General features: G+C 39.7%; 2 protein-coding genes across 2 annotated transcripts; one reads left to right on the forward strand and one right to left on the reverse strand.

Moving 5' to 3' along the window:
- Window positions 1-480: 480 nt before the first annotated feature.
- Window positions 481-5,083, reverse strand: LOC141806740 (enhancer of rudimentary homolog). The gene is made up of 4 exons (XM_074692402.1): window positions 4,951-5,083; window positions 4,248-4,335; window positions 2,982-3,102; window positions 481-760 (listed from the first exon to the last, which is right to left on the reverse strand). The coding sequence occupies exons 1-4, from the start codon at window positions 4,951-4,953 to the stop codon at window positions 658-660; spliced, it is 315 nt and encodes a 104-aa protein (XP_074548503.1). The 5' UTR covers window positions 4,954-5,083; the 3' UTR covers window positions 481-657.
- A 1,221-nt stretch (window positions 5,084-6,304) lies between these two features.
- Window positions 6,305-22,105, forward strand: psen1 (presenilin 1). The gene is made up of 11 exons (XM_074692836.1): window positions 6,305-6,457; window positions 9,332-9,417; window positions 10,694-11,001; window positions 11,997-12,138; window positions 12,786-12,853; window positions 12,959-13,179; window positions 15,723-15,821; window positions 16,560-16,655; window positions 16,737-16,910; window positions 19,874-19,992; window positions 20,189-22,105. Exons 2-11 carry the CDS (start codon window positions 9,382-9,384, stop codon window positions 20,342-20,344), a joined length of 1,419 nt encoding a protein of 472 aa, XP_074548937.1. The 5' UTR covers window positions 6,305-6,457; window positions 9,332-9,381; the 3' UTR covers window positions 20,345-22,105.
- The last annotated feature ends 1,876 nt before the right edge of the window (window positions 22,106-23,981 follow it).

The raw sequence follows: 23,981 nt of genomic DNA on the forward strand, positions 1-23,981 counted from the left end.
CTCATATTTCATTCCAACAACACAGAATATTTTTATTTAAACACCTTGAGTGAGGTTAAAGAGACATTTAGATCTCCAACTGTGATATTTGGCACCAGGATTGCAGATCTTTCAAGGCCCAGAGGATGTGAAGTGGAACCACCAAGGATCAGACATAATGGATCTAAGCAGAGGTGTCAAGTAACTAAGTAAAAATGGCATTTTTTCCCCCCTTTAAGATATTTTTACTTCTAAACTTAAAGTAGTTTTGTAACTAGTACTTTTACACTTAAAGTAAAAAGCTTGAGTTGATACTTCAACTTCTACAAAAGTCTTTCTTAAACCCCAATATCTATCTTCAACTTGAGTAATGAATGTGAATACTTCTGACCCCTCTGGATCTAGGAATATGGAGGCTGATTCCTCCAGACCATCTTCTTCGTGGTGAAGTCCTACATTCAAAAACAACTAATTTACAAGAAAAAAGGGAAAAAAAACATGTACTATTGAAAGAAACTCTTTATTAATAAGTCAGACATTCAAATACAAAATACACCACCTGCCATCAAAAACAACAAAAAGTCCAAAAACCTTGTTTAAAAACTTCTCAAACATCTTCAAATCACTTGACATGAGCTGTGGATAAAAGGAAAACAACATCGAACGCAGTCAGCGGCTTCACTTGGAGGCCTGCTGGGCCTGACGGCGCAGCAGCACGTAGATCTTCTCCTTGATCCAGTCCTTGTTGTAAGGCTGGTACGTCTGTGTGTCGGCTCGGTACCTGAAGCAGCAGCAAAGATCAGATTAAGTATCAGATGTTCTTGAAGCTCAGTGTGCTTTATCTTTTGTACGCATGTGGGTCTCTCCTGAATAAATCATTCCTGCATGAATGAAAATCAGGATCACTTCTGCAGATTATCATCATTACTGATATTTTCATCCTATCTGATGATTTCATGACTTTTTTTTTCTATACTCACACACATTTTGTTATAAGCTATGATGCAAGTGTCTATATACACTTTGAGTAAAAAGCCATAAAAGAAAATCTGTTAAAATAACACTTTCTGAATCATACTTTCTCTCTCGGTATCTTAATATGACGTGTTAATAAATCAAAACAGAAACCTAACTGCCTCCTTGACTCCTAATGTGTCGGCAGGACCTGGAAAAACTGGTCCATGCTTCTGTCTTCAGTAGGCTTGATTACTGTAACAGTGTATATACAGGTCTCCCTAAAAAATTAGTCAGAAGGCTGCAGCTGGTGAATAACACTGCTGCTCGAGTCCTCAGGAAGACCTAGGGATGGGTACCTTTCCCATTTGAAACGAAACGGTACCGATTCCCGGTACCTGGCAATCGGTATCGGTACTCGATGGTACCAATTTTCGGTACTTTTGTGTGTTGATGTGGTAAAAATATCAGTATGTCTAATAATAAAATGTTAATTCTTTTCTATTTAACATATTTATTCTTCAATATATAACCTTGCAATGATGTGTTCATGCCCAGCATGGAAAATCACCTACTTTTCCACACCCTCACAGTCATAAGGATGCATTTAGGTACCTAAACATGGTACCTTTTGATTTTACGTGAATCGGTACCTGGTACTTTTGACAGAATTTGGTCGGTACCAATAAAAGTACCTAATTCGGTACCCATCCCTACTAAGACCAAGAAAGAGGATCACATCAGTCCAGTTCTGAGGTCTTTACACTTGCTTCCTGTTTGTTAGAGGACAGACTTTAAAATACTCCTGTTGGTTTACAAAGCTCTGAATGGACTAGGGCCAAAATATATCAATGATTTTCTAATCCAGTATGAACTATCAAGACAACTCAGGTCACCTGGATCAGGTCTGCTTTTAGTCCCCAGAGTCAGAACCAAACATAGAGAAGCAGCATTCAGCTTCTATGCTCTAAATATCTGGAATAAACTGACACAAAACATCAGGTCTGCAGAAATCCTCTGCTATTTTAAATCCTGGTCGAAGATTCACCTTTTTACAGCTGCTTTTTATTAGAAAATTGTATCAAAACGTTTTATTTCCTATTTTTACTGCATAACTCTGCAGCTCTGGACAGCAACTTTCATGCTTATATCTAAAAATCTATTTGAACCTTCTTTCTTTTTTTTATTTTATTTTGTTTTACCATATCTAATCTTGTATCTTGTCATTTTTACCTGCTTGTTAATTAAATTTCCATTGTTTTCTTTTCTGTAAAGTGCTTTGAATTGCCTTGCCGAAATGGGCTATATAAATCAACTTGCCTTAACTACAGGAGTTATGAATTACCTGACACCTCTCTCCTTCTCTGTTCTCCTTGCAGTGAATTTCTATCTTCATTTTTGTTCACTCAAAAAGGGGGTGCATTTCACTGCAGATAAAACTTTTAAATCTTATGTTTGCATGCTGAGGTTTAATAATTAAAAGGCTGCACCATAACCTAAGATTATGATAGGAACAAGGATCTCATATGCATCTTTATCCCCAAAGTCCAGGAGATCTAAAGAGAGAGTGTCTGAGCATAAAGACGCAGACAGCTCAAAAAAAATCTCCCTATCATGAAGCCTGGTGTAGCTCTTTATAACTCTGTGTGTTGTTAATGAAGTGTGAGAAGCACCCTGCAGTCTGGAGTGTGTGTGTTCACAGTGCCACTCAAGAGTATGTGTGAACAATTCCTCCACAGGTTCAGAGTGTTTTTCTGTAGATCTGTGCATTCAATCTGCAAACTGGACAGAGAAATGATGCTGGGAAATGATCTTTGTTCATCCCCCAAGAGGCTGATGTGTTTAACCTCTGCTGATGGACACCTCATGTCAAACTGCCGACATGTTCTTAACCACATCTGTAACTGACTGACAAAACAAGTGTTTTTGTTTATTTTGTGTCATATTTTTGGAAATTCAACCATCTTCCTGACGTTCTCCCTTAATATATCTTTTAAGAGGAGTGTGTGCTGCTGCTTCTCATGAATCACTTCATTTGTCAAACTTACACCAAGCAGCTGAGGTCCGCCAGATCGTCGATAAAGTCAAACAGCTGACTGATGTCGTACGTGATTGAAGGGCTGTTGGGGTTCATTCTTTTTAGATGCTCTTCATACATCTTACACACACCTGAAGAGGAGACACAAGATGTAAAAAAGTATAGTTTAAAAAATACCAAAATGTAAATGAAAAAGAGATTTCATTTAACATTTCAAAATAAACATGGGACTGTTTCCATCCTTTTTGTTTACTGCTGCATAGTGCAGTTTATTTGTTTCACAGAGAAATGTGGGTATGACTTCAATGTCAAAGTGTTTTTTTTTTTTTTTACATTTTGCATTTTACAGTGCATTATACCTTAGTATTAGAAAAATAAAAGGGATCAGGCTGCTGAACATTTGTTCATTCACTTTAACCTCCCTGCTCCTGACTTTCTCCTCTCTGTAGCCTCTACCTGAGCTGATATGGTTTGATACTTCAGTTTCCATCCAGCTAGTTTCAGTATTTTAGTTGATCTTTATTTCATTCATGTTGTTATATAAACATATATATAAATTCAATATAAATATAAAAGACAAAAAACTGAAATGAATGAAAAGGAGCAGAACGAAGAAATATCTTATTTCATCTGCCCCTTCTCTCACAAAACATTACCTAAACACTTGACAAAACACAAAAGAAGTTACACTTTTTGGTCAATATGCCATATTACTCTTCTATCAGATCAATGTTGGAACAAAACAAAACGCAAACAGTTTCAATTCAGACCTTTTTTAGCACCATGAAAACTCTCAACCCTCCAAACATATCTTTAAATCCATGCTTAGATGATATGCTTGAGATCTCTAGGAGTCACGATCCTCAAGCTACTTTTAAAGTAACTTGAGGATCAAGACTCGGCAGACTGGGAAAACCAGTTAGAGAAGGATACAAGAAGGAACAATTGGAAATGTGCTCCAGTAAATGAAGAACAATGTCTCCTGGGCAAAATTAGGTGTCATGCTTTTCAAAGTAACTACTTCAAAAAGGATTTTCAAAAGTTTCAAAAGCATTACTTGTAATAAATCACACAATACTCTTAGCAAGGGATATGAAATTCACCTCATACCAGGTTTAAAACGAACTAAATCAACTTAGCATATGTGACTTTAACCTCTGCTCCAGTTGGGAGGATACTGCTTGTCTTTGATTTGTTTGATTGTTGTTTGATAAAAAAATGTAAATCATGTCAATCTTATTTCTGTTGGAATAACAATGAAGAAAAAGGAGTTTACCTTCCATACAGTCATTCACAGACTCGTAGTCAGCGTATGTCCTCCCCTCAGGCCTCTTGGTGGGCTGCACCAGCAGGATAGTGTGAGACTGAAAAAAAAAAACAGAATCCATTTCAATACTAATAGCTGAGCTAAAATGGCTTGCTTAACATACTAACAGGTACAGTGAATGTAAGCAAATATAAATCAAAAACTTTGGCGATTTTATTAACCAGATCATTTTAGGACACTTCTTAGGAATTTGAGCAGTTAAAAATATTGGATGCATTTATTCCAGCATTTCTGGATGTTAGTCTTTTAAAACAGTAAGTGTAACAGTTGTAATGATATATTTCCAGCATTTGAGCTTGGTGGGCAGGACTGTTATATTTAATTTTTACATTACAAATTTCAACGAAGCCAACAGCTAAGTTTTTAACTTCCTTGCATATTTGCCAACATGGTAATAAAGGCACATTGAAAAATATATTTTTTAGGCTTTTACTCTGATTAGTTGTGTTCTGTGTTTTATTGACCCGACTCTCAGTTTATCACTTTGCAGCTGTTCAAACGTCCCCCACTCACATGCTAACATTAGCATACAACCTGCATCTGTATCGAACGAGTCCTCAACTGAAATAAAAAAAGGCTACTTTCACTGCAAAAAATAACCGTTGGTAAGTGATATATCTTTACTGTGACAATTGTATCATAATAAACTAACCATTATTGTGATGATTTGGTTCGGTTTCGGTCGATTTTCCTCAGATCCTTCTCTTCGGATCAGTTTCCTTTGACACCGGAAAAACTAATCCCCTTCTTCTCTTTTACACCGTTGCGACGTTCTGGGCTCTGATTACATATACCGCCCCCTGTTGTAGAGGAGCTGGAAGTTGAATTGGCCGTATTAACTGAGATTGGTCCTTTTCGACCTGTTAATAAATAAATCAATAAATCTTATAATTATGATTTTGCTATCTCACAAATTTTATACTGTATCTCATAACTTTGCCCTAGTATCTATGATGTATTATCTCATTGTTTTTCATGTCCTTCTAATCTCATAGCTATGACTTGGTAACTATGACTAGGTTTCACATAATTATGATAAAGTTTCTCATAATTAGGGTCGTCGTAAGCAAGAAGAGGTCAGCTTCTAGTTTCGACTTAGTTTCTCATAATTATGATTTAATAATTTAATAATTTTGTCTTATATCTCTCTTATAACTGTGACTAAGAGACTTTTTTTTGTTCTGTGTGTGTGTGTCTGTGTGTGTGTGTGTGTGTGTGGGGGGGGGGGGGGGGGGGGACTACCTGCTTTTGAATGAATTGAATGTATTCATGAATTAATGGTTGAAATGATTAATAAAATAATTAATGAGAAAATTATTAAGTGTTTATAAATGTGTATTTAGGGTCTTTTTTGTAAGGTCAAAATTTTGACTTCATGTCTCGGACCTTCGACTTAGTTTGTTGAAATTTCATTCGAATCTCATTATTTAGACTTAATATCTCATAATATCGATAATAAGTGGGACACTTAGTTGACATTTTGAAAAACTAATACAAAAATAAAATTGTTTAGTTGAAATTCAGATATAATTGAGTTATAATTCAGATATAGCTATATCCTAAATTTTAGGATGTAAATTTTGATAAACCATGTCGGAATTATTAGTTTCAAAGTCATAAAATGAGCAACTAACTTAGTAAAGTTATGAGATACTTATACTTATGATACCCAAACTGGACTGCTTGGTGGAAACGAGGCTTTAGATACTCTAAGTCTAAATTCTGAGATACTTTGTTAAAATTTTGTACACGTTTGCGTTTGTTTCAGCTCATTAAACACAAAATAAAGACAGTTTAAGAAGAATGAAGTAAAATATAACCAGTATTTAAACAAAGTTTTTTTTTTTAAGTACAGTAAAAAAATGTCTATTCGTGTTATTCAATTATAATGTATTTCAATATGTAAACATACACCAACTTATTATAATATTGTGATATTATTATAATTAATGAAACACTGGAAAGACAAGGGATTCAGCAGCGTTTGGTTCCTGAACGCACCCTGAGTCCTCGCTAAAGAAGGAAGTAGTTCAGACCTGCGGCCGGAAGCAGAGTGAGTGGACAGGAACAACAAAGAAAGGAAAGTACCCGGGATTTAACCATAGATTGGATTTAACTCTCCAGAACAATAAAACAAAGAGAATTACGGGTTGACCACAGTGAGTAAAATCCTCTCATGTAAAGGCTGATATGTAGGAGCTAGATTCAGTCTGGGCTGTTATTCGTTCGCTGCTGCGCGCGCTGCTCTGCCGTTATCACATTATTCGCTAACTAGCATTTTTAGCCCTCCGCTAATGATAAGACGCCTCTGTGTGTGGATCAGGCAGGGAGGCAAATGACGGGACAGAACGCGGTATTATAAGAAATTATAAAATGGCAGAAGAAACAAGTCTTGATGAAAAACTCTCCATTTAAATAAATGAGAGGAGTGTGTTAATTGCTGGGACGGGTATGTTATATTTTCACACTAATCAGTGTGTTTTATCGTGTCTAAATGATTTTTCTTACATGAACAGGAAACATTTACACCTATTCTAGTCTGTCTTGTTATTTAACACGTACATATGATCGCATGTGCGTTGAAATGGGCAACAGCCTGTGTTATCTGTTCTCCTGCCCACACTGTGCACGCAGTGATCTCATCCTAGTCAGATGTAAAAGCTGGGAAACCCACAGTCTTTGTTTCATCCAAAAATAGCACAGGCTGAGCTGATAACAGTTTTAGACAATGATGTGTGGTTTCCACTGTTTTCACATATTCTGCTCTGTGTCTACTTGTCCTCTGCAGCTCCAGTTTCTGCTCGATGCAGCAAAATGTGGAGCCCTTACAACGTTAGATTTGGTTTCTCTCGAGATTAGGACTGTAAATTATCAACAGAGGATAGTATTAGTTCCTTCTACCTCCTCCATACAGGGTAAATATTGGCTGTGGGAGGCTGTTAAAAATTTCAGGTCACCCTCGCTTTGCAGCAAACAGGTTTACCTCGTATCACCAGGTAATATCTTGAGGAATCTTAAATTAAGATTAGTCTGTAATCTTCTTTTTAAGGAAACAACAACTTGATGCTTGGAGCCAGAAACTGCTACAATAAGTCTATTAATCTGCAAATGAATGGAAGGAAAGCTAACATAGCATTGTTTTGTTGTTCTGAAATGACAAATGGTGCAAATTAAACAACAAAACATTTGCTTTTTGTGAGAAGAGTTTGATTTTGATACTTGTTGGACCAAATTCAATTCACTCTTTGAGGAGAGAATTTAGGATACCCTTTTTTATAGACTACAAATTACGTCTTGAAAATAAAAAGTATAGAATTCAAGCTTTGAGAAAAGATGATACAGTTAAATGCAGTTGAAGGTATTCTCTACTTGAGTGTGGAGTGGGATATGATAAATAACAGTGAGGTCACATCAGGGTGGTGTTAGCCATGATCTGAGTCTAATATAAGGTGCAATAAATATTAAAATAAAATTTTATAGCACCTTTCCTGACCTGTGTCTAGCTATTTCTTCTCTTGCATAGGTTATTGTTCCTCTCTTTCAAATATCCTCATCAGATGTCAACAAAAACAAACTGAGTTTGAAGTTCTGATTTGGTAGAGACAGGAGGAGTGAATAACAACTCTTTGGGTGTTCATTTGGCTAATTTTGAGGATAGTTTAGCTTTTACTTTAGATGACTGACGACTACCAGCTCACCTGTCTTATCTTTTTGACTTCTCTCAGTGATAAAATGTCTTTCATTTAGGGGAAGCCTTTCAAAATAAAGCACTGTTTCTAGAAATGGGTACTGAGTTAGATACTTTTGTAGGTATCGACCAAATTCTGTTAAAAGTACCGGGTACCGATTCACGTAAAATCAAAAGGTATCATGTGTAGGTACCTAAATGCATCCTTGTGACTGTGAGGGACTGTAAGAGTAGGCAATTTTTCATGCAGGACATGAACCTAGCATTGCAAGTTTAATATATATTGAAGAAAACATTTGTTACGTTAAAGAAGTGTGAGATTTAATTATTATTAAATTGTATTAAATTGATATTTTTTACCACATGAACACAAAAAAGTACCAGAAAATGGTACCGTTAAGTACCCATACCGTTTGCTAGGTACCGGGCGTTTCAAATGTTAAAGGTACCCATCCCTAACTGTTTCTGTTTTTGTTTTTTTTTCAAACTAGAGCAAAGTCATGTCATACCCCAATTTTTCCTCAATCCTTAAGATAAATGACTCCATCTGTTCAAACATCGTTAGATATACCAATAACGCTCCATAGATAAGTCAAGTCAAGCTGTATTTATATAGCACATTTTAAAACAACCACAGTTGACCAAAGTGCTCTACAAGCTTAAAAATAAGATCAATAAAAATCATAATGAATAAAGCACAATCAATTAAAAAAATGTTAATAAAAATAATTTTAAACAGTGGATAGGCAAAAAGCCACAATAAATAAAAGCAAAATAAAACGTTGGATGTCTCGCCTAACCTGTATTAAAAGCCAATGCAAAGAGGTAGAAAAGAGAACTCCACCTACAACACTAGCCACGTTTACATGGACCCAAATATTCTGCTTGCATTCGGTTTATTTGGGCAAACAGAAAGAATTTAACCTTTGTATACATCTCATTCCGAAAGAAAAGTGCCAATCCGAATGGAAATTTAATGGATAGTGGATTTAGTGGATACATGATACCTCAATCGGTTTCACAGAGGTGAAATATTCCATTCCCCAATCCGATTGAGGTATCATGTATCCACTCAAACGGAAAGTTGTCAGGGTGCGTTCTTTCAGCACATGCTCAGATATGACGCAAGACACAACTTTGATGAATCACGTGATGTTTACGTTTTTCTGTGCATGCCCCATTGACTATTCTGTTTGATTATAGCGGCGCATGTAGACCAGAGATTGGAATATTCCTTTCCATGTATACTATTGTTTTCGGAAAAGTCATTCAGAAAGATTCCATTCGGAAAGACAAAAAACTCTCCATGTAACCGTGGCTATTGTCTCTTATTCTCTTTCCACAGGACAAAAGAATTTGGTTTGCATGTGAGGGCAAGTGTCTGCAGAGCCAACCATGGCGAACAATGCAGAGGATATCGAGAACAGTCTAGTAAGTATGACGGAAGTGTTCACAGCTCCTCTAACACTGAATCTCTAACTCTGTTTGTGTGAACTTGTTTGATAATTATTACCCAGCAGTGTGAGGATTTCTTAGATTCCTGTGTTTGAGTGTCCAGTCAGTAATGAGAGACTTATGTGTCTTTGGTTTCATTCAATAAAACACATTTATGGTTGATTATGATCTGAAGGAAGGAAGGTGAGTCAGTGATGTGGGAACATGAGGAGGGTAAATGTCAGGGTGCTGCTTTGTCATCTTACTGTAAATGAGGGTGTGGTCCGGGGAAGGAGTCAAAGTCCCTCTGTGCTGTCAGAGTCCACACAACAACCATAAGCCTCTGAGAAGCTTTGTTTACCCCACAACACAACGACAACAAACTTGATGTCAGTCAGGTTGTTAAAGGTCAGACAGCCAAGTCAGGACAGTTTGAGTTTCAACAAACTTTCAAACACGTTGATTCGACCTGAAATCAGCGTTCACCTTCAAACACACTCAGCTCAGTCTTCTGTGTCTCTGCTGCTTTGGGAACAGCTTGACCTTATTCCCAGCTCTCAGAAACAATGTGTTAGAGCGCACAGCGAGGTCACTCTGCACAGCAGCCTGAATAAAAGCCGTGGCAGCTTTCAGCGCTCACAGCGGTCTCTGGAGGGTTCTCCTGTTTTCTGTGTACCTGGTGGTGAGATTGCTTCATCTCTGGGCTGTCACATGCCTCGACTCGCCTGACACATTTACTTCACACAGTCTTGTTGATTTTCAAGATGATTTTCATTCTGATGGGAGGAACTGTCAGGTTGAGAGTGAAGGGAAACAATGTTGGTAGCGCTAAATTTAGCTCTGAAATGCAAAAAAGGATCGTAATCCAACAAAGAAAACAGCTGAAATATAAACATTTTGTCTGACATGGTTGGTCTTCACTTAAGAGGAGGGAAAAGTTTTCAGCCCTTTTGATTCTTACGTGGCCTCTTTAAGTGAAACTTAAACAGTGAGAGAATTACATCAGGATAAATCATGAAAAACATCCCTGTTTCACAAAACCAAGTTCCTTTAGGTGCAGATTGTAAACTGTGACACCATCACTCAGCGCTTGCTAAATCTTGTGCATGTCCACACACGAGCCAGGCAGCAAGTCAGTCAGACTGTTTGAGGAAGAAATCTGGTTAAAACAAGAAATAACACAACAGTAAACGAAGATTGAAAGTGTCTTAAAAATGCATTTAAAAAAATAGGAGTGTGTGTAAAGTGTGATCCTCTCCATCTGTCCCTTAAGGACACACAGGAGACCGTCGTGTCCCCCGATGCCACCCAGCCACCACAGGAAGCTGGAGGCGTCAGAGCGCGGTCCAGAGGAGGTGAAGGAGGGAACGGGAGCGGACCAGAGCAGAATGGTCAGCCTCCTGCTGCTGCTCGGCCTCCACGTGTAGTGGAGACGGAGGAGGATGAGGATGAAGAGCTGACCCTGAAATACGGAGCCAAGCACGTCATCATGCTGTTTGTCCCCGTGACGCTCTGCATGGTGGTGGTCGTGGCGACTATAAAGTCTGTCAGCTTCTACACCCAGAACGACGGGCAGAGGCTGTGAGTACTGAGGCTTTTCTGAGTGTGATTATTCAACTACACCAAGGTTATGTTTTTGGGAGAGTTTGTTTGTCTGTGAACAACATAACTCAAAAACAGATCTTGATGAAATTTTCAGTAAATGTTTAAAATGGGACAACAGAGAAGTGATTAAATTTTGGAGGTGATCCACCGCCTGGATCCAGGATTTTTTTAAAGGATTCTTTATCATTGTGAGATAGGGCTGTTTTCACCATATGTGAATATAAGTCTACGATAAATGGTAGGATTGCTTTGCAAAACAATACAAGACAAGGTCGCCACAATTTCTGACAGATGTAAAAATAGGATCCAGATCCTGGCAATTTTCTGGATACTAAGATCTGGAATATGAAATATGTACTGGGTCATCATAATTTTCACCACTGTCAGGAAACAAATTATCGTACAAACCTGCAACTAACACCAAATTGTAGCAGACAGTCTGCTGAAAGGGCGTATAACATTAAAGTCGGGCTTAAGTGTTCCATGGCAATCACAGTATGCTTGGTGGATGTCTGCACTCTCTTGAGTGATTTTCTAGTTCCTGATTTATTTCCAAAAAAACTGCAAGTTTTGGGTTGTTGGCGAACCAAACATTTTTGGATATTTCAAAAACAAATTTCAATCTTTTTTTTTGAATATTTTTTGAAACCAAAACAGCTGATATGTCAATGAAAATGTGATCCATGACTGTTTGTTTTAGCCCTGGACTCGAGCCAGACTCCTCTCTGCATTATTGTCTGTCCAAATGAAGTGCAATGCAGCTGTGGTGCCACTAGGGGGAGTTAATGCAGTTTATAACACACCTTTGTAATGTGAAACTGATTGAAAAAGAATTCAATGATATTTTAATGCTATAAAGTGAGGAGTTTAAGTGTATACATGTTGAATTATTTTCATGGCTTTATGTATTTGTCTATATCTGAATTTTTAGGCTCTGTTAATTGATTTCTCTGACATCTTTCCTTCCTCAGGATCTACACCCCGTTCCCCGAGGACACAGACACAGTAGCACAAAGAGCCGTCAACTCCATCCTGAACGCCACCATCATGATCACTGTGATCATCGTCATGACTTTGGTGCTGGTGCTGTTATACAAGTACCGCTGCTACAAGGTAAAAAAAAACCTAGGCATGTGTTAGCACAGACAGGAACAGTTAATAAGTGAAAACAGTCACGGTTTGATTGTTTTCATTGACAGTAATAAAACATGCATGCGTTACGTTCTGAACACTGAGTGATTTCAGACACAGACAGGGTGTTTTCCTCTCGGGTGGAGCTCAGGTGGACTCTGTGTACTAATAGTTTTCTCAGGGGACGTTTCAACTTGCCGTTCACAAAGGTGCACCCACTATTATAGAAGCCTCATTCCATTAATGTCTGCCAGTTCTTGATCTCTCAGCGTGCTGGCACAGTCCAACGGCTTCCAGGGAAACCTCATAATGTTATTAGCTCCACCTGCGCTGACGTAGATCTGTCTGGTGAAACAAAGAGTTCGTATGTTGGATGAAGATGAATCTGTTAGATTTTCTGAGAAATTAGCAATTTTTTGGACGAAAAAAAAAGGAGCTGTGGTGGCAAAATGTGAGAAAACTCCAAGATGTTTAATTATCTAAAGAAATGGGCTGTTTGACTTGTGCTGGAGTGAAAACATTTCGTTTAATCTTTATTTTCAAAGCCTGATCATAAAATTACAAGCAGAAAGAAGAGATTATAAAAAGGAAACGTTTTTCACCAGTTTTGTAAATCTTCTTCGCTACAGGTGATCCAAGGCTGGCTCTTCCTCTCCTCCCTCCTCCTGCTCTTCTTCTTCTCCTACATCTACCTCAAGTAAGCCTCTCCTGACGTTCCCACACTCTCATAAATGTCTGATTCTTCATGTGCTAGATGGAGTCTTTCCAGGTGTGCCTGTCATGTCTCTGCTCCGTCCCACAGAGAGGTTTTCAAGACCTACAACGTGGCCATGGACTACTTCACCCTGGCGGTAATAATTTGGAACTTTGGCGTGGTGGGCATGATGTGTATTCACTGGAAAGGACCGCTGCGGCTCCAGCAGGCCTACCTCATCATGATCAGTGCCCTCATGGCTCTGGTTTTCATCAAGTACCTGCCAGAGTGGACCGCCTGGCTCATCTTAGCCGTCATATCTGTCTACGGTAAATCTCCTCTCTCTTATTCTCTCTGAGGAGGACTCTCACCTCTTGAAAAGGTCATTTTGTTCTCTAATAGTCATACATCTGGTTCCTTTTAGAGGAAGTGCTTTGTGTTTAAAATACGACACTCAGATTTAAAACACCTGATCATCAAGGAGAATTCAATTTGGATTAAAAGCCAGATTTACTGAACTATTTCAGATTCAGGGTTTATAATGAGGATGTTTCCTCTCTGCAGCTGCATGTCTTCATTAAACCTCAATAAACTTCTTTATTTCTGTGCTCCAAGAGGTGCACGGGAGGATGTTTTGCAAGCTTTATGCAAATGCTTCTGAGAAATGTGGGTTTAGAAATCACTGAGAAAAAGGAAGAAAACGCCTGAAAGCTTGACAAAGAATTCCTATAATGACTAGTTGATTTTTAAAAACCAGCTCAAAAAATCAAAACACTGGAGACTTAAATCACTGTAGATATTTGCTGAGGAGAAACTGGTTTGTAGAGTTTTAATGCAACAGAATGGGGTTAAAATTTAAGTTAACAAGTCACAGAGGCCTGTGGAGGTGTCCTGTCCTGCCAGAAGTACAGGATGAATGATAATTTTCCCCAAAAGTTTTTAAAATTTTAAATAAAACAGAATTTTGCAGTGGTTTAATTGCTGTTGGGAGATTTGAATACACACAAAAACAAAACCTGCGTCTTTTTCTGAGATGGTTTTGTTTCCACATCTTTTCACTGGAGTGTTTGGGTTGGATGCAAACTTGCAACTATCAAGGGATGAGTTAATAACATCCAAAGCATTTTCCTCTTTTTGTGTCATTTTGAACATCACTGTAAGTTCTTTATTTAAGAAATAAGAAATCTGACTGGGCCTACAACCTGAGCTGCACTTCAGACAAAATGTTAAATTTCTACAATTTCATTTGTAGACGCTTATGTCCAAAGCAACGTACAACACAAGCATGAATTTAGACAGAGGGAAAAACCCAGGTAGTGCGACAAAGTGCTATAAGTTTTGGCTGCAGGTGCTGCGATTAAGTGCAGGATTTTTTATTTTAAATAATGTAGAATAACATAGCCAACTAACCACAATCAATTGCTGCAACAATAATATACTTCAACCTTCAACAACTTTCAGTAATTAGTGCTGAATATTCACTAAGAGCTGGGTCTGAGACCTTCTGAGGACAAAGAGGAGAAGGGTCAGTGCTTAAGTGTTCCCTGAACAGATGAGTTTTCAGACATTAAAAGTAGAAAGGGACTCTGTGGATCGTATAGAATTAGGTTATTAATTCCACCATTTGGGAACAACAGAGGAGAAGAGTCTGGCTAGTGATTTGGAGCCGTGCTGGGCTGGGAGCACTAGGCGCCTTTCACAAGCAGAGAGTAGTGGGCCAGAAGGAATGTAGACCTGGATGAGGGACCCCAGGTAGGCAGGAGCTGTTCTTGTCAATGTTTTGTGATTCAGAAGAAGAGCTTTGAATTGGATTTGAGCTGCTACTGGAAACCAGTGAAGAGAGATTAACAGCAGAGGTGACGTGTGCTGTTTTGGGCTGGTTAAAGCCCAGACGTACCTGCAGAGGTTTAAATGTAGGGTCTGATCCACCTGATGTTATAAAGGGCACATTGACAAGATCTAGCAATCAAGGCTGCATGAGCTGGCCGAGTTTGTGGCCCAAGTTGATTGGAATCAGGCAGAACACTGATCTGTGGTTCCTCATAAAAGAAAACAAACGTCATGTTTTGCATTTGTTTTCTTCACTGTGATATAAATGCACTAAACCAGGACTTCAGCTGAACCAAGGCAACTTTGGTACGGCTACACCCATAGTTCTGAAGGTCCACTTTGACCATCAGGAACATCTTGTTCTGCTCAATTCTTGTTCTGTCATTGCAGAGCCACAAGTTTAAAGGCTCTGACTTTTCTTTTTATATCTGGTGTGTGGTTCTTTTTCTCAGAAAACTAGAAACTGGTGTTATGTGGAAGTGGAAGTAAGACAGTTTGGGGAAATTTTGGCAACTTAGAAATTTACTTCTTTAATTGTTTGTGTGAGTATAAACTGTAAAAGAAAAACCGAGTGTGGGTGCAGATATAACACAGCGGTTAACGTGCACGCTCCATGTGGAGAAGCTGTACGCAGCGGTCACTGTCCTCTCCCAAACATTTCCTGTCTGTCCTGTCAAAGGCAGCAGCCTAAAAATACGACTGAAAGAAACACCTAGAATGTTATTTCTGGCGCGAACACTGTTTTTGGAGCAAATAAACCTCCTGACAAGCCACCCTCAATACCAGAGATAGAAACTGTAGCTGCTTCACATCCCCACTGTCTTCCCTCCATGCTCCTCAGAGACAGGACTTCTCCTGCCTCTGCATCACACATGTCAGACAGGGGTGTGACAGAAGCCTGAGTTTCCCACTTTGAACCAGCTCAGCTTTGTGTGTTTTTACTGATGCCCTCGCCTCCTGTTATCTATAGATGTCATTTGCGGCGTCTCTCTTTTGTTTGACGGCTAAACTCATTGTCTGGCCTCTCTCTGTTTTCTCTCAGATCTGTTGGCGGTGCTCTGTCCTAAAGGGCCTCTGAGGATCCTGGTGGAGACAGCCCAGGAGAGGAATGAACCCATCTTTCCAGCTCTCATCTACTCCTGTAAGACGAATTAAGGGATACATGACGTCAGACTTTTTGATAAAAACAAAGATGGTGGTGGCCTAAGTGATTAGTGAACATCCAGTGAGATGCAAATCGCTTGAAAGATAAAAAACAGGAACATTAAGGAAGAAAAGGTTTCAAGAAATGCGTTATATACTCTTCTTTGATATGTTTTCAATAGGGATGGGTGCTGAATTAGGTACTTTTATAGGTACCGACCCAAATTCAGTCAAAAGTATCAGGTACCGATTCACATAAAAACCAATGGTACCATGTTTAGGTACCTAAATACATCCTTGTGACTGTGAGAGAGTGGAAGAGTGGGTGATTTTCCATGCTGGACATGAACACAGCATTGCAAGGTTATACATTGAAGAATAAATGTGTTAAATTGAAAAATAAATAAACAAATTGATATTTTTTATCACATTAATACAAGAAAGTACTGAAAATTGGTACTGTTAAGTACCAGTACCATTTGCCAGGTACCGGGCATCAGTACCGTGTCGTTTCAAATGTGAAAGGTACCCGTCCCTAGTTTCCAACCACGATCTGAATAAAGAATTGAAAGAAAAGCGTTTGAAAAGAAACACCAACTATTTCCAAACAAAGTTTTAAAAAAATGTAGATAAATGTTAAAATTTAAAGAAAAAAAGTGGATTTTTCAAATTTTCTGGTTAATTTTGAAATCCACTTGCTCCACATATTTTGATATTTCACTGTCTCCCTTCACAGCAACGATGGTGTGGCTCGTTAACATGGCCGACGCAGAAACGTGGCCGAAGAGAAACTCAACAGATGCAGCATCGCCTCAACAGGAAGCTCCAGCCGGTGAGCGCGGCGTCACGGTGACTGATGGATGTTTACCTCTCAATCAGGTTGTTTAGTCTGACCGCTATCTGTCGTCTGCAGCCGTAGTTTCCCCGGCTCCCTCCAGTCTGTCGCAGGACGACGGCGGCTTCACCCCCAACTGGATCAACCAGCAGCAGCACCAGCTGGGGCCGATACAGTCCACGGAGGAGACCAGACGAGAGATCCAGCAGATGCCCTCAGATCGGCCTCCAGTTGAAGACGACGATGAGGAGAGTGAGTGCTAACCGCAGGATTATTTACACTCTCACTGACATTCTAACCTCTCATTTGTGGCATGTTAGCTGCTTTGTATTTCTCAGCTTTGTTCTCAGTTTGTCTTGAATGTCCCTCGACCTGTGTGCTCTTTAATTTCCCTCTCAGTCAGTTACATCAGTTAAAGAGGCATTTGATCTCCTGTAGGGATCCAATTTTGCCTCACATGATTAATGGGTTTCCATTTAGTTGATTTAACATCTAAAAAACATCATCTCTCTCTTCACGGCAGTTTGACAAGCAGAGGATGGATGATGAATTATTAATCAAAGAGATGCATAATGATTTATTTAATATCTGGGAGCAGAAGCAGGCCAGTAAATCTCTCTGAATGACGTCTTTTTATTATCATTTTTCGGTTTAAGCGGCAGTTTTGTGTCCACGAGGGTGAAAGATGTAAAACTGGAGCTGTTGAGCCAGAACAGGAACTTAAAAATGAAACTTTAAAGCCATGAGGGGCTTGTCACTTCACATTATTTGATGAATTATTGAAGGGTGTTCTGGTATTTCTAAGCTTAAGCACGATTTTTGCACATTTTAGGACTCAAACTTTGCAGCCAGAGAGCCGTGACAGCCTGTCATTACTAATCCATGAAGGCAAATGGGCTGACGAAAGTTCCTCCACTTCAAGTGGACATGCTCAGACTTAATCCTTACCCTAATTTGTAGGGCTGGGACGATATGCTTTTCACGCGATTTGATTCTATTTTTGCTGATTGGATTTAAATTGGGATTTTTATTTACAATTTTTTGTTTGCTTTTTTAACACCAGATCATGTGAAACAGTTAAATGATGATGTCTACAGACTATATCAGGAGCCATATTTTCCCATAAAATTCACATCACATGAGTCGGCGAGAAATATTTCACCCTCTGCTGGAGAAAAGTGGTACCTTTTTCCCAATCCAGTTTATAAACAAAAACTGAAATGGAGAATTTTAATTTGGAAAAAAACGTTTTTTTGACAAAGAATCCCAATTTGGATGTTGTCAAACAAAAAATCTGGATATATCAATTTTTGATTTTTTTCTCCCACCCCTACTGATTTGTATGTCTTACAGTGTCAAAGAAACAGTCTCTTGTTGTAGATCTTCAGGCTTGAAGCTGTGAACCATTTTGATTGATTGTGTTGTTGAACTATGAAGATAAACTAAAAATAACACAACAAGCAGCTGTTCACCAAAATCTAATGGCACAGATGTGCTGCAAGGGAACAATTTTTTGAGGGTTATCTGTTTTGTTAAGTTTTTTTGCATAAATAGTTGATCATTATTTTGATTATGTTGGTATATAAAAATATATATACATGAAGTATAATTATAAAAGAAAAAATCTGAAATGAATGAAAAGGAGCAGAAAGAAGAAAAATCATATTGCATCTGCCCCTTCTCTCGCAAAATGTTGACTAGACACGTAATGAAACAAACACAAAAGAAGTAATACGATTTTGCTAGCATGCCTATTAACCTTATAGTGGATCATTCTTGGAGCAAACTAAAAGCACAATGATTCACAAACATAAAACTTAAGTTCCTCCAAAACAAAAAAAAAACAATCACTAAGTTTCAGCAACTGTAATATAGCTCCCAGGTGGGACTTTTCTGACAGCCAAAGTTCACCAGATGTGTATCTGCTCCATCACATCATTGGATCAGATAGGTTTTTATTCCAGTGGATGTGTTCAATCACACTAGCACCATTCTGTTGTGTCCAGGCTGCATCGAAGCCCTCCAGATCAGCAAGACTTTTATTTTTGCTGGATGCCAGAGCAATGATGCGGGACAGGAAGTCAGACACAACATTAAAACATCTGGTGACTTTCAAAATAAAACAAACCTCATTGACACCAGACCCTATTTATCTTGACCACAAAAACAATGAACAGACAGTATGAGCCTAGCCAGGCTAGGAATCAACAGGTTTGAGATTTTAACATTAACAAGGAGAGGATCATCAATGACGAGGGGTGTGCAGGAATTCTTTCAGTCTCCCAAATCCAGCCTGCAATGTGTCACAGCCAACGTGCAATGGAGCTGAGACAGATCTGGTGTGTTGTAGGAACACACCGATACCGATAAGTGGCATTGGTTATCAGTGTATCGGTGCCCCTCAAAGCTGGATCGGTACCGGTGGGAAAAGATCCATTTTGCTGTATTACCAGTCAACAGGGTATAAAAGTTTACATTTGAAAAGAACTTGTGTACATTCTAAAGAATAGTTTTGATGGTAAACATTTAGATATTTCATAGTTTCAATAAATATTAACGTATCGTCTTTATAAAGCTAAGTTTCGACACACACGTGTTTGCTCCGTCTCAAAACTGATAAGTTTGTACTGTTGTGTTGGTAACAGACTCAGACACAGATATTGAGAAGTTTTGCGTTTGACTTCTCATCCGAACATCTCTTTACAAAAATAGCGTAACCCTTAAACCAGGGATTAGCATCATGTTATGAATCAAGACATTGTGATGATTTTAGATTTACTGCAGCACTTTTATTTAAAGCAAGACTCTGTTGGTCTCCAGTGTCTCCTCTCAGTCTGTAATCATCATCATCATCTTTCACTTCCTCGTCAACAACACGTTTAATGTTTGTGAAGTTTTTATGTGATGTGAAATGAGTGTGTGTGTGTGAGTGTGTGACTCCATGTTCTCTGCAGACTGTTTTTAGTCAGAGCACATTAGGAAGCGATTATTTGTGGCAATTGCTAGGTTTCATGTCCATACTATTTGGGTGCCTGCGCTGTCTTCTAACCTAAAGCTCGGGTAAATACGGGTCTGAGCTCTTGTTTGTACAGTAATTACAGTTGAGGAAAGATTTCTATGGGGGTAAGAGGGTGCGGTGCTGAAGCGGATCTCGTCCCTTTTTTATTTTTTTGACTTGACTCCACCCTGACTGTGGTGTCTTACTGTGCTTTCAGGGGGCGTCAAGCTGGGCCTCGGAGACTTCATCTTCTACAGCATGCTGGTGGGGAAAGCCTCGGCCACAGCCAGCGGCGATTGGAACACCACGCTCGCCTGCTTCGTAGCCATCCTCATCGTGAGTGACCGCAGCTGCTTATTTTTGTGTCACCACAACCTCATCTCTGTCTCCCAACACAATGTGTAACCCAGCTTTATGTCAACCACTTGATTATATAACCTGTGGTGTTTTTCTGCCTCTGCCTGAGCTGCTTTTGTTTGGGACGCTAAGTGCTGTTTCCTCTGTTTTATTTGGTCTGTGTCTGCCCCCTCAGGGCCTGTGTCTGACCCTGCTCCTCCTCGCCATCTTCAAGAAAGCACTCCCCGCTCTACCTATCTCCATCTTCTTCGGCCTGGTCTTCTACTTTGCCACAGACAACTTGGTACAGCCCTTCATGGACAAGCTGGCGCTACACCAGTTCTACATTTAGCAGGACGCTGCCCTGATAACTCTCACCCACATAGCCCTCCGGCCAACAACACGACGACAGCGGTCCCTTCACAGCCGGGGAACAAAGGGCGATGCAGGGGCCTCTCCCGCCCCCACATCCCCTCCTAAGAACTCATGATGACGGGACACAAGTTGTTTTTGTTTTGCCTTTTTTCCGGCGCCAAGCGAGGGTTCCCCCCTTTAACAGCAGCTGTTCTTATATATTTTAATTCTGTTTTAAACCAAGGAGTGACATTTCCCGTTCAACTTGGGAGCTCATCCTCAAATCGCCGATCAGCGGCCGGTCTCAGGCTCATTCCAAACTTAGAAAACTTCACGGGGATCTTTTATTTATACGAGGGAGCTTTACAAGAGCTTGTCTGCTCCTGCTTCTCATCCACACACTCATACCTGAAGCCTCCCACCGTGTCCTCCAGCTGGGGCTTCACAGCAGGTGCCTTCTCAGGGACACCTCGGCGGTAGCTGTTGAGCAGAGCGAGACTGTTTCTTTAAATCTCCCTTCAGAGACTTTGAGCTTCATTTTTACAACCACCGCCCCTCCAAACTAAAACCACGAGTCGAAGCCTTCATGGATCTCATGGACACTGTACGATGATGTTGATTATAGATCGGTAAATGTGTAGTTTGATTGTGTTTGAGCTGTCGGTCACCAGATGTGCTTTTCTCACTGCTGTTAAGAATAACCGAGACGTATTTCCCTCCACTTCAGACACGTGAAAACCAAAGCTCTGAAGCCAGAGCGACTTCCACTCGGAAAAATAGAATCTGCGGCTTCGAGAGCTTAATTACGAGTGTGATGGTGACAATTCCCAGCCTGCAGAAAGAGAAAAGTCCACACACACACACACACACACACCCACACACTAAAACACTGACACACTCACACCTGAGACTTGCCTGCCATGTCAGTCGTGTACTGTCAGCCACTGAGCAGTTCTGCTGGAGCAGTCGGAGGTTCAGTGCCTTGCTCAAGGGCATTTCAGCAGTAGATGTTGTTGTTGTTGTTATGTGACAGAAATGTGCTTTTCATTCTCTTCCCTCACTGAGAGTTTGTTCAGTTTGTTTTTTAAGAACCTTCTCCTTCAGGGATTGTAACCCGTGATCACCCGGTCACAAACTCTGAACCTTTAGGCTACAGCCGCCCTCATGACGCTTGCCTGGTGCTGTCTGGAACTATGCTACATCAAACCTGAAAACGATCTCCACTAGATCTACACACAGATGATTTTTTTTCAAGATATGCAGAAGATAAACTTTGTACTTTTTCAATCATGGTGGAAAATGAGGTTCCTACGTGGATCAGAAAAACAAAGACAGAAAATCTGTATCAGACACCAAGTCCTGATTGGAGTCGCTGTAGTTTAATTTGATTCTCTAATTTGTGAAACAGATGAAGCACTATTTGCTTTAATGGATTTAAATCTTGTTAAAAACAAACCAAAAAGCTTGACTAAAGTCTTAAAATGAGACTTAAGGTTATGTATGAAATGACGTGTAAGAATCCAGACTGTGGCTTCTTCTTTAAATCTGGGATACTGCAGATTGACAGATGAGGAGGAGCTGCACTGATTGCTCTTTTGTTGTGGTTGCGCTCAAGTTTCATGCTTGCAGAGGAGAAACGGAGCGGGAACAGTACGATAATATTTGTTCTGATTCCTCTTTTTCCTTCCCTTTTTTGGTTTTAGGGAATGTGTTGGGTGACTGGCTTGTTTTCTGTCCTTCACATGCGTTTGTGTGTTTATGCAAAGTTATTCAATTCAGATTTTGTTTTTTAATAAATGATGAAACTCAAGATTCTTTCCTGCTTCTTTTGATCAAGGCAGTTACACAGATCTGTCATCCTTTACAGGAATAATCTCGCTCAACCGACTCTGGCAGGGGTTCCCAAACTTTATTATGCCAAGTTCCCCCAAACAGCATTTGCTCTGTCAGCCTAGGTGGGGTACTCTTTTCTTACATGTAGCCAGTAGTTAGACAGAGGATGAGCCTCAAAGTTCAGTTCAGTTTTTTAGATAGCTTTGTAAGAGGCACAAACTGCCAGGCCGACACAGACCAAAGATTATGGCACTTTACGTGCTGTATGTTCAGAAAAAAGAAGCTATAAAAATAAAAAATGAAATTAAAAAAAAAATTGGATGTAGCCCCCACTTTGAAAAACCACTGTCCTATGGGCCTCTATTCATGCATGTCAATGTCCTAAGCCTGTGTGTTGATGTTTTGTTTTCCCCTCTCTGGGCAGAGTAAGCGTGGTTTCATCAGCCAATCACAGCGCGCCTAGTGCGCAGGTGACTTTGCGTGTTGGTTAGCGAGTAGAAGAAGCTAACCCGAGCAGCTACGGAGAAAGGAAAACTCAACCAAAGAGAAACGCCAAACTGATACAATTTTTTGTACTGAACAAGGATGAAGCTTGGCTCGACTTTCACTCACTTTTGGCCACTTGTAGAGCAGCATGGGACGAAGAGTGACGTGAGTTGGCTTTCTGCTGACCAGGTATGAGTCAAATAGCCCTGATTAGCTTGTGCTAACATTTCAAGTAGGCTCTCGAGTCTCTCCCACGTAGAAACGCGATTCTACAGTTGGTTGCTAAGCTACTGTGAATGTGTTCATGTATTCGGAGTCTGCACTGAACAAAGGAGGAGGAGCCCAGTTAGTAGTTTTGTTTACTAATAAGTCACGAAAATTAATCTATTATTGTAGTAACAAATGTAGTATTGTTAAAGGAAGAGTCTGCTCTTCCTTTAACAGTACTACATTACAGTAGTAATGGGTCATGCATGTGAAATCTGAGAGTTGTGGTCAACATTCATGTTTTCTCTAATGGCATGGCCCTTTGGGACATATTGTGTTGCTAAATCTGTAAATTGTGGATCTTCTCTTAATCGGAGTTACAGACGTTCAGCGGGTTTTTCTCTGACAGTTAGAGTCTGCTGCTGTAACCTGCTGTAGGAAAGCCTCTGTCACAGTTTGGTACAGGGGACAGGTGAGGAGAAAATGGAGCTCAGTTTCAGTTTCCCCAGAGAGAGTATTCTCTATTCATGTGCCATAGCATTCCAATTTATTTTATCAGTTTTTATCCAGGGAAGTTTTTCCTTGCCACTTTAACTTGCCAAATACTGCGAAGTGCTGTACTCATGGTGGGTTAAGATGAGATCAAAATTCTTATCTTTCCTTCAGGTTGGGTCCCTGTTAATAAAATCATATTCGACAGATTCCTTACAGTGTTTCTCAAATCGTTTCAGACCAGGAACCACTTACTCCCCACCCAAAAACAAAAAACAAAACGCAACTCATGGGCCACCTGGTTAGATAGCCCCAAAACAACAGACCAGACAGCAAACTGATGTGTTATAAACTAGCATCATACATGTTAGCATCATAAATGTAGTAACTTTAGCTTGGCTGCTTTTTTTCTGGTGGCAAGAGACAGAATGGATGGGTTTAAGGGAACTTTTATGTGTCAAGGCAAACTTGTTTTTTTGTTTTGTTTTTTGTTAGTTTTCTTTATTTTACGTGGTCCGCGAACCACAATTTCAGAAACACTGTCTTCAATAATGTTACTCTTAGGGCAAGCTGATGGCTTCTTTTTTTTAGTCTTAAAAGTTGCAAGTGTGTGAACA

Source organism: Halichoeres trimaculatus, unplaced genomic scaffold (assembly GCF_033239565.1).
Source record: "Halichoeres trimaculatus isolate MK-OKI-2021-1 unplaced genomic scaffold, fHalTri1.1 fHalTri1_scaffold_17, whole genome shotgun sequence".
NCBI lineage: Eukaryota > Metazoa > Chordata > Actinopteri > Labriformes > Labridae > Halichoeres > Halichoeres trimaculatus.

Coding starts and splice junctions, on each gene's coding strand:
- LOC141806740 (XM_074692402.1), bottom strand. Junction 3,103..4,247: donor TGTGAATGACTGTATGGAAG/GTAAACTCCTTT, acceptor TCTCCTCTTCAG/GTGTGTGTAAGATGTATGAA. Junction 761..2,981: donor GCGGACCTCAGCTGCTTGGT/GTAAGTTTGACA, acceptor CTGCTGCTTCAG/GTACCGAGCCGACACACAGA.
- psen1 (XM_074692836.1), top strand. CDS start 9,382: ATGGCGAACAATGCAGAGGATATCGAGAACAGTCTA. Junction 12,139..12,785: donor ACAAGTACCGCTGCTACAAG/GTAAAAAAAAAC, acceptor TCTTCGCTACAG/GTGATCCAAGGCTGGCTCTT. Junction 13,180..15,722: donor AGCCGTCATATCTGTCTACG/GTAAATCTCCTC, acceptor GTTTTCTCTCAG/ATCTGTTGGCGGTGCTCTGT.